The 10,000-nt window shown below is 39.3% G+C and overlaps 2 protein-coding genes and 1 long non-coding RNA gene across 11 annotated transcripts in view; 2 read left to right on the top strand and 1 right to left on the bottom strand.

Annotated features, from left to right (window-relative positions):
* The window catches only part of LOC138022876 (glutathione hydrolase 1 proenzyme-like), an 8,957-nt gene extending 2,752 nt beyond the window's left edge, over nucleotides 1-6,205 (bottom strand). Inside the window, exons 1-7 of the mRNA XM_068869864.1 lie at nucleotides 6,033-6,205; nucleotides 5,224-5,444; nucleotides 4,260-4,361; nucleotides 3,472-3,688; nucleotides 2,225-2,360; nucleotides 1,495-1,675; nucleotides 675-808 (exon numbers count right to left, since the gene is read on the bottom strand). Of these exons, the coding sequence (XP_068725965.1) occupies nucleotides 675-808; nucleotides 1,495-1,675; nucleotides 2,225-2,360; nucleotides 3,472-3,688; nucleotides 4,260-4,361; nucleotides 5,224-5,444; nucleotides 6,033-6,205 (1,164 nt within the window). The remainder of the gene's footprint in view (nucleotides 1-674; nucleotides 809-1,494; nucleotides 1,676-2,224; nucleotides 2,361-3,471; nucleotides 3,689-4,259; nucleotides 4,362-5,223; nucleotides 5,445-6,032) is intronic.
* Nucleotides 1-6,263, top strand: part of LOC138022877 (uncharacterized) — a 39,364-nt gene extending 33,101 nt beyond the window's left edge. For all 9 annotated transcript variants that reach the window (XR_011126657.1, XR_011126658.1, XR_011126659.1 and 6 more), the window contains 2 exons: nucleotides 172-298; nucleotides 5,760-6,263. This is a non-coding gene — a long non-coding RNA (uncharacterized lncRNA). The remainder of the gene's footprint in view (nucleotides 1-171; nucleotides 299-5,759) is intronic.
* A 3,117-nt stretch (nucleotides 6,264-9,380) lies between these two features.
* LOC138022828 (coiled-coil domain-containing protein 24-like) overlaps nucleotides 9,381-10,000 on the top strand; it is a 26,963-nt gene continuing 26,343 nt past the window's right edge. The window contains exon 1 of the mRNA XM_068869793.1: nucleotides 9,381-9,760. Within this exon, the coding sequence (XP_068725894.1) occupies nucleotides 9,590-9,760 (171 nt within the window). The 5' untranslated portion in view covers nucleotides 9,381-9,589. The remainder of the gene's footprint in view (nucleotides 9,761-10,000) is intronic.

Genomic DNA, 10,000 nt, shown 5'->3' with positions numbered 1-10,000 from the left:
TTTGGGGGACAAACAAAGTGTATTATGGGGAATTTGAAAATAGAGAATGAGCGCTGTTCATGTGAATAAAATCTGCATAACCTTTACTTTAATATGATGTCATGGTGATCATGTTAGTAAGGATCGTGAATTATATTCTGTCTGAAAACGTTTTCTTTTAACTCATTTTAGGTATCCGGCGAGGGATAATGAACCTGGTAATGATGAAATGCCAAGTTCGCTACTTGTTTGCCAGAGCAAAGGGACTTTTAAACTGCTCTTAAAGACGAAATCTGACCGTCTACCCTAGAAATAACCAGTAAGTTAATAAGTAATTAGTCACTAATTAAGAAAGTGGAATACACATGTAGTATATGTGTATTCCACTTTCTTGCAGGTGATACTGAATTAGCAAGTGGTATCACTGACTTAAAACTATGATAATGATATTACTAACTGTAAACAAAATCCAAAAGGGAAATTAATTAATTAATTAATTAATTAATGCCATTATTTCATTTCATTTCCCCCAAAACAAGTGAAACGCTTTACTCTTTCTGCCAGTTGTACATTCTTTCAGGCTCACATTTAATACTTGATCTTTCCTGGTTACTTTTCCTTATCTTTCCCTGGTTAACACCAGTTGTGCGTTTTGTGTTTATTTGTGTTAATTAACATCTGCTTGAGTTTCATACCTCATTCACCGAACTGTTAAATGCAGGGTCTGTGAGGTATGTCACTTTCGCTGCTGCGAAGTTAAAAGCCTCAATCATGCGGTGATAAGTCAATACTGGTCGCTTCTTTATGTCATCTGGCCCGAAATTGAATCCTGTTGAAACACAAAGTCATTGATCCATGGGCATTTATTATTACTATTTTGTATTGTAATCCTAGTAATATACATGGAAAATTTCTCCAATATAATGCAGTTTTTTTTAGGGTTAGGGTCTTCTTCTGCAATAAGAGGAAACAAACCAAGTATTTTGATTGGTCAGTTATTAAAGAAGTTCAAAGACAGCCAATCAAATGCGAGTCTTTTATGGTGCAAAATTTGGATGCGTGATTCGTGATACTCATGCGTTTCCTCTGCATAATTACTTATTTCAAAATTGTTTTTCATTTCACTACAAATTGCAAATTTTGTTTGTTTTTGAAAAAAATCTTCCTTTGTTCATTCATTCCAAATTGCACTCGAAATTTTGTGATTACCTAAACAAATCATATTCTCGTTAGCCAATCAGAGCTGACAGTCAAATGAACCAGTCACAATTCAAAGCAAATGAACGTTGCCGCTGCTTGCACAGGAAAACGTGTGAATCCAATTTTTAAATTTTTTGGCTTTTTATCTTTTGATTGGTCAAATAAAGTGGCGCAAACTCAAAGTGAGACCAAACCTTGAAGTTTCTTCCTTCTTGTTTAGAAAACCTGGGCTTTTGGCATTTAATTGAAAACCACGACGAGCTCCACTCTTAGCCAACAAAAACAATACAAATCCCAAAATGTTGAAAGAATCACCTTTCAGAATGTTTAAAATATTTATTAAGGTCACTCCACCAGCAGGGGGTGGGACAGTACAAATTTTGTATCCTTCGACCCCGGGCATGTCAGATACCAATGCTTTGTTTTCGCTGGCCTTGTAGTTTTTCAAGTCCTGCAGTGTAATCTTCGAGCCAATGGAATTTAGGTCTTTCACTATCTGTAAATTAATTCAAAGGATATAACCAAAACATGATCGTTATTGTGAAGTGAAGTGAAGTGAAGTGAAGTGAATCTATTAGTTTCTCCCCTCGGGGCTTTTCAGAACTAATTTACAATGGTTTTTGTGGGACTTTAGCCAGACTGCTTGTTACGCAGGTTACAATTATTTTAGGAAGTTAATGGTGCCCCCCCCCCCCCCCCCCCGTCCAGATAGGTCAGACCACAACACCGGGGACTACGTCCCCCTAGATTGTAACAAAAGGACAACCGATTCAAATGCTGTTAAAGAATTTGAAGTGTTTAATTCATGTGAGAAGAACGCAGCTGAAACACCGGCAAACTTACTCACTCGCTCTTCTTCCGTGAGAAGTCGAGGTCCGTAATTTTGATGCCATGATCTGCCCTGAACAGCGAATAACTCGGACAAATTGCGATTTCTTTGCGCAGGAGTAAAGTATTTCGCCACTCTTTCTTTGAGATTAGACTATAACTACAGTAATAAAAAAGATACTACAGAAGCTGACTGTTAAGATTTAAAAATCGTTACCTGTTCAGCCATATCACCATTATAGAAGATGTCTGAGCCACCGGATTCGGCTATCCTTTGAAGAGTTTTCCCATACTTGGTCCGCTTTACCAAATCTCCTAACTTCAGGAATTCTCCATTCGGCTTAAACAGCTCCCTGCAAAAGGCGGCCATGGTTAATTAGTTATTAGTTACACTTGTTGGTTGGGAGGTTGCTATACGAAGGCTCCGTTACATTTGTCTTGAAATTCCTAGCATTAAATTGGAGTATGGATCCTGTTTACATGTCAAAACTTTTTCATTATCATGCCAATTCACGCTCTCTTGGCTCTGGCTCCCAGAACTTCCCGGAAAATGCGGGGATAGCTTTCTTCGATGCGAGTCCAAGACTTAAAAAATGAATAACCTTGTTGCATAAGATGTTATCCATGTCGATGTCTAGTAGGGAATTGAAGACTTATTTGTTTAGAGTTTTAACCTTAGGTTTTAATGAACTTTTTTTCGCAATGCTGTAAAGCGTTAAGAAAAACTAGTGGGCTTTTTCCTCCTATAAAATGTAATTTATTGTAATTATTCTATTTGGGGATTTTCATACTAGACTGACCAGAAGAGAATTTACAATTCTTGTTGTTGTTGTTGTTTTGGATAACAGTGAGTTTTCCATTTAGAGCACCTGCTCGTAATCTCCAAACCTTATGCTGACGCTTCGAATTGTAGGAGGACTCTTACTCCAAACTAAAGCTAAGACAACATTAGGGCCGTTTATACGAGAGAAAATAAGCCGTGGCGTACATAATACGCGAAAGGAACTATTTATACGAGTATAAACTCCCAGGCCAGGATAAGCCGCGGCTTGAGAAAGCCGTGAACATAGATTTTGTACCATTTATACGGGGTGTTCGCGTCTTATGTAAGCCGCGGCTTATTTTCTCTCGTATAAACGGCCCTAATGTCTGATGTCCACATCATTTTATTGTAAATTCCTGACGCTGAAGTACTGTCTAGTTAAAGCTGTCCTTGGCTGAGAGCGGAAACAAACGAAGCCTCATTGTCGTATCTTACTTAGCTCCTCCCATCGCTCCGGCCATGAAATGTTGTGTATATGTACAGCCCCAGAACTAAAAATGTTGTTTCATTTCGGCTTATCACCGAACAAAACCAATCAAACCGCGGGAAAAACCTTTTTTGCTGTTGTGTTATATTCTAAAACAATTACACAGTGTACCTCTTATGATCGATGACTAATGGAATATATCTCTGTGGCTAACCTTAGTCCAGCGTCATTTGAAACATTTAGTGCATTCTTATCAATTGCAGCAATTAATGCTGGCGTCGCATTAAATCCCTCAGTAGCGATTTCGATTGCGGGAGCAAACAGATCTTCCCAGGGTAGACGGCCATACTTCTTCCAAGCTATCTCAAAACCTCTTAGCTCACCCGGAACACCGACGAACTCTCCCTCACCCGGAATGTTGGTTTTCTCTTCTGAAAACAGAAATTAATGTACTGCAAGTTACGATCTGCGTCGTGTCCCTTTTATTTAGAGCGACTTTCAATTGTGTGTCGAAAGTAATTAGCGAATTGCTTTGGTATTGCATTACTTCACTTAGAAATTGGTTCAAAGTTCTCGCGCCACGTTTTCAACCAATCGTGGCTCGCGCGTGCACATTTTCCTGCGCTTCGTGTCGGCTACGTGTAATTACTTCGAGTTTTGATTGGTTTACTGGATTGTCTCCGTCCTTTTTCATTGGCCAAATTAATTACTTTGGTTTGGGTTTTACGGCACTCGATTGAAACTTGCTCTATTCAATGAATGTAGTACGTTTTTAAACAGGTACAGAGCACCACATAGGGGCACTACAAATGTCTGTGGATGAAAGCTTCTGTGCATAACTTTCTTGTCCTGCTGTTGATTATACTTTGCAAGGTGGCTCTGACTTTTTGAGTCTATTATTGAAATCGTGAAAGTTAATTAGAAATGCCTTCCTTTACTCGCTTTTCTGTGCTTTAATACGATGTAATTTTATTTCTGTTTTAGTCAGTGTAAGATGTTTACCTCTTCTCTTCCATTCGTACATAAGATGTTGGAACTGCTTCATATCATCAGCTCTTTCATGTTCCCCTACTGTCTCTCTGAAGTTGATCGATTTCGTTTCACCTGCAAAAAATGAATATTTCACCACAATATGTAAATCCCATTGGACAATTTAACATGTCTACGCAGAGGCAGTTTCGATTAATGTTTACATCATCATCATCGTCTTATCCTTTATTTAAACACGATAGGGTTTAAAGCTCAGAGCTTGTGGAAGTGCATGAGCTTCTTTCTCAAGTTATTGAAAAAAGGAGTAACTGTTAAATTTTTTTTTTACTTCTGTCGATTAAGTGTCTTGTAGGAGACCAGACATCACTTAACCAAATGTATTTTCGACTTTTAAAAAAGCAAAAACGCTGAAGCTTTCTAGTTGTTTCTTTCAACTGCATGCACAAATCAGTTATCTTTCATGTAATGGCTGATGAGGAATTTCACTCACGAAGTAACATACAGATGTACAGATAACAGCAGAAATGTTAGAAATGATTTAATGGTTTAAAAATTCTCGTTCCTGTATTTAAAAAGAAAAGTAGAAAGGTTGTTTTTTTTTTCGAGAGAAGTCTTTAATAGCGCCGGCGTTTAATATTGCTTATCGAAAATGTTAAGACTTAAGAAAAGTTGTCAGTTGATTGTTTAGTTCATAATTCAAAACTGTAAGGTATTTAGACATGTGCGAAGGAGAAGACCCTGGGCACACCAAAGATTCTTCAGTGAAATACATGCGCAATAGCAGGAGTCCGCCCATCTAATACGCACGCACCTCTTCTCATGTGATACACGCATCGGAGGTTAAAATTTCGTCCCACTATTATTAAGGATTACCAATTTGGATTTCATTTATCCAGACACTAACCCTAAAATGCTTAAAAGATTTAGTCCCTTTACGTTTCAAATTCCATATATTTTTTTCTAATTTAAATATTACCTGTTGTCTTGTTATAAATGATCATAAATCCTCCCCCTCCAATCCCAGCTGAGTGTGCATTCACCACACCAACACACAGAGCGGTTGCAATTGCTGCGTCCACCGCGTTGCCCTTTTGGTCTTTCAAAACCTTTACACCGTATTCAGAACACGCTTTGTAATCTGCGGCCACGGCTGCGTTTTTGAACTCGAGGGGATCCGAAGGTGTTCCAAGCGGTGGACTACGAGAAAGAAAAGAGAAAGTTAGTCGTCTTGGCCGTTCAAGAGCACGCCCACACCACTCGGATAATTAAAGAGTTTTATTTTCATGGTTTCCAAAGTAGATTCGACTCGATGAAGTCTGAGACATCTTGATCTTTGGTTTTCATCCCGAGTAATCTTATAGCCCGCATATCGATTTCCCTTAACGGTTCTTTGTTACTTGCATAACTGAGAACAAAGCCCGAAGGTTGACAAGTTTAAAAGTTATGTCAAATATGTTGTATTCTTCGGCGAACAAACTTTTTTGAGCTTAATTCACTTCTTTATATGTTCAGGTGGCCGTCTACATTGGAACTGCGCACGAAGGGACAAACTTTATCCATTGATCAAACTACAATGACTTTTAAAGTTGCTTCAGTTGACAGTATGGTTGAAGTTAAATCAGAACCACATATGAAGTCCCGGGACAAGCCAGTAGACGCGCTGAGGCAAAGAACGCACATCATTCCACGATTCATGATATTTGAAAGAAACTTGCTTTTACCTACAAATTAACGTGTTAAAACAAGCCAATGCTTGTCAAACCTAATCCGTTTTTTTGCCCGTACCTTCTTCTTGCGCTGTTTGTTTTGTCTTTGGAGACTAATTTTTTGTTTACTTTTCCTTTTATTCCCCTACCAAATCCTCTTCCAGCAAACGCAAAGAATACAAGTAAGATCGCCAACGTTTTCGTACAAAAGCATCGCAACACAAAGCCACCCAATCTTTTCTTTTCGGCCATGGCAAGAACCAGGGTCAAAACCTGGAACGTGTCTGTTGAATAAAAGGCCCAGATTTGACGCGGTAGTTTTTACTTTCCTTTAAGCGAATTATTTAAGATATCAATATTTTAAAGACACTCCCCCCATGAATGAACCACATATATGGTTGAACAAGCAACCACATGTTCAAACGATAGACAAAGCCATCCACCCGTCCGTCCATCAGGTATTGAAAATCGCAGTTATCTGTGATTTAGGGCGCGTTCGATTCACCGTATTCCAGAATAGGAATACATGGAATAGAAGTTAGAAATCCTTGCTTTTTACGGAGTTTCACATTTAAATTGTTAAGCACCTGCTGAAATGTTATTTTAAACCTTTATTATCCTTGTTGCTTAAAAACGCCAAACATACCGTTGTAAATCATCACTCCATGTGTTCTTATTCCGGAATAGGGCCAATCGAGCGCACTCTAATAGACATGTACTGTGTTTTTTTTTACCCACTACAAACTCCTTTTGCCAACGACCATTTAATATGTTGTGCAAATGTTTCCTAAAGTTAATTGTGAAAATCATGTGTACCCACTTCGGCCAAAAAAGGATCGACACATAAGGGCAACACTTTTCCGCATGCGCCCGCGCATCTGCAAGGGTAAAGAATCACTCAATGCATGTCTGCCCAGAGTCTTCAAGGAGAGCAAGAATTGAAGATCACTAAAAACTCGGGCTAAATCGGTTTCCCCACACTAACGCAATTAGTTTTAAAACGTATTCTGTTTGTTTCGTTTTCGCCTGTCATCCACACTGTTCGAAAAAATCTTATGAAAAAATTCTCATTTAAGTGTTAATGGGGTAAAACGGAGACTTGGAAACAATAACTTTAAATGCGTGAGAGAGTTTGCACCGTTCTACCGTCTTGTGAGGATAGGTGAAAACGATGTAAAAACGCTAATGCGGATGAAAAAAGTTTTCGTTTCCACCGAAATGAAAACGGAGAATTATGGAAAAACCAGCTGGGTTCATATCATTCCCTCCTCCTTTCTCGGCGGATGACGATTAAATGTCTGCGCACCCAATAACACCTTACGAGATTTGTAAAAGGGTCTCTCAGGGGTTTTGGGGAACAAGGGAAAATAACTAATGTGAACTGGGAAAAATATCTAAGGGAGCATAAACCATTTTAGGGGTCAAAAAGCTGAGAACAAATCACTTGGAAGTACTTTTGGGAACAAGGGAACACAAGCAAATTTTAAAGGGAAAAAGGACCCCCCCCCCCCCCTTCCTTTTTCTCACCCTGGAAGGAAATCAAAGTGGTTTTATTTCAATAGTACAAGCATGCGAGAGAACGTAAGACCCTCCTTGGTAGTTTGGGAGCAGTTTTATCACTGAAGGCGAATAAAGTTGTTTATAAACCTTACAAAATGTGTTTTATTTCATTGGATCGGCAAAGAACGCATCTCTAGTGTGTTTTTACGGCCCAAACTTTCTCAGTGTAAATTACCAGAGATCCCAACCCTTTGAACTAAAAAAAAGGGAGGTTTTAGGTGAAGCAGAGCCGTGCCTAGTCGCGCCACAGGTGCAAACCTGTAGGGGTGTCTTGTGGTATGCCCCTTGGACAAAAACTGAAGAAACGTGCCTCTAAGATTCCATTTCCTTCATGAATGGAAAATAGTGGAGGTTTTAATAGGCAGTGAAAGCTAAGGCCAATATTATTGGTCCCTATCACAATGTTTGCTTGCATGGGGAACGTAGCATAAAACTAAAAATGGGCAAGCTTTAAGCTTCATTTGTTCAATTTCAAGCTCAATTTTAACACAGAAAAACTGCAAAGAATCGTGCCAAAAAGACTGGTCAAAACAAAGGAAACATTATCTTTCTTAGGCTAGAAGGAGTTTCAAAAACCCTGAAAATATTAAGTGGAACAGGAGGCCGGAGATATTCGCCAAAAAGGGGAGGTTTCCGGTTATAACGAGAGGGTTGGAATGTGTAAATTATTTTCTTTTTTCTGTGGTTAATGAAACAACAAGCCAAGGAAAAATTTTGAGTTGGTCCATGGAACCATTTCTCAAAATTCCCAAAACTGTTCGGGTGTCACAATTCCCATTCTTAAGAAGGAAGAGGTTTTAAGTCCTAAATTTTCGCATCATTATTCTGTTAGTTTAAGCCTGGTTTCCATATGATCTGTAACCCTGCAGTCTACACCACATCGCAGACAGGGAAACATCTGTCCCTAGCATCTGCGGCACACAGTCTGGATGACTGGGGAAGTTGAATCGTAGTTCTACTTTCCCGACCAATTTTTAATGGAAACGTGCGTCCCATATGCGACACACTATTGTTTGCCTTGAAAAACGTCCAATCAGACTTGAAGTAAGTGCGCTTCTTTTTCTCCTCGCTTCGCAGGGGATTATTGGTACGCTTGTCTGCGATAGCTTCAAATTTAAAAGGAAACATTTGCCTCCTGTGTTTACGATCGTCTGCGATAAGACTGAACGGCTTCCAATGGTTGCAGACGGTTGCAGATCATATGAAAACCAGGCTTTACTTTGAAATGGCAGCAAAGTTATCTTAAGGTGGCTTACAAAAGATCAAGATTTTGAAATTTGTGAAATTAAAGCAACAGGATGTCTGTTCTGAAGTGCTAGAGTCACTGCAATTGATGTAAAAAGTAATAAATGCAAATCGGGGGAAAATGCTAAATATAGTAAACTGATCTCCTGGAGGGGAAACTGAACTGAAAACTAGACATTTGAAAGGCCTTTTTTCCTCAAAACCTAGCCGTACGAATAGGGTTATAATTTTGGGAATTAGCAAACAAGATGAAGACGAAACCGTCAACATTTTTTTAAAAAGATCTATCAGTCAGTTTTTGATCAGCTATTATCAAATTAGACGAAAATCGACGTTTTTGCCATTTGCGAAAAACCTGTCTGACAGATTTAACTATTTCTGTACATGATTATTTTTTTCTCTTTAAGGAAAACAGGAAATTTAAAGGTGGGGTCGTCGTACGACTAGGTTTTGAGAAAAAGGCCTTTGAAATGTCTAGTTTCCAGTCCCCTGATTTGCCTTTATTCGTTTGCTAAAATTACATTTTACATAGATTGCATCCTCCTGCTTTAATTATTTTCAAAATCTATCTTTTGGTAACTATGGAAAAGCCACCTTAAGCAACGCGGCCGCGCCTTCTAGACCCGGTTACAAAGCATATAATCCAAGCAACAAACATGGCGTCCTTGACGTCCATAAAGTATTTTGTTTTGATTCGAAGCCATGAAAAGCCAATGGCAAGCTACGTACGCGTGTGATAAAGGAATAATGCCTGAACATGTGCTTAAGCTGCCTTCGATGGAATTTTGCTCCTTTTTGGAGAGTGTTTGATTCAAGCTTCTGTAGCGTTTGATGTCACAGCGGTCGACTCCGTCACCGATGGAATGGCGACTCGAGGCATTCGAAACAAGGCCTTCGTTGTGGCGACTTATTGAAGAACTTGTCCACGAAAGTGAAAGGATAGAGGTAAAAGAAGCCCTGGGAGAAGGTCTGGTGGACGAAACCGTAGATTTGCAAAATGAGGTGAGTTAAACTGAGACTCAAGTTTACACTGCAGGAGGGTCTAAAATACGGGTCACATTCCACTGGTCAAGACTTGGAGTCTCTGCTCCAGTGATGAACAACTAAGCCAAACGTTTCCCTTAGACCTGAAAATTCATTTTCGGAGAGTGATTAGGGCTAGGAAACACTTTTGGTGTTGTTTATTTGTCTGTAGCACAGTGACATGTACCCTGACCACAGGTGGCCCAGAGTCGGAGAGTA

This window comes from Montipora capricornis, chromosome 11 (genome assembly GCF_036669925.1).
Source record: "Montipora capricornis isolate CH-2021 chromosome 11, ASM3666992v2, whole genome shotgun sequence".
Taxonomy (NCBI): Eukaryota; Metazoa; Cnidaria; class Anthozoa; order Scleractinia; family Acroporidae; genus Montipora; species Montipora capricornis.
Note: the sequence above shows the minus strand (reverse complement) of the source record. Positions and strands in the feature narration are given on the sequence as shown.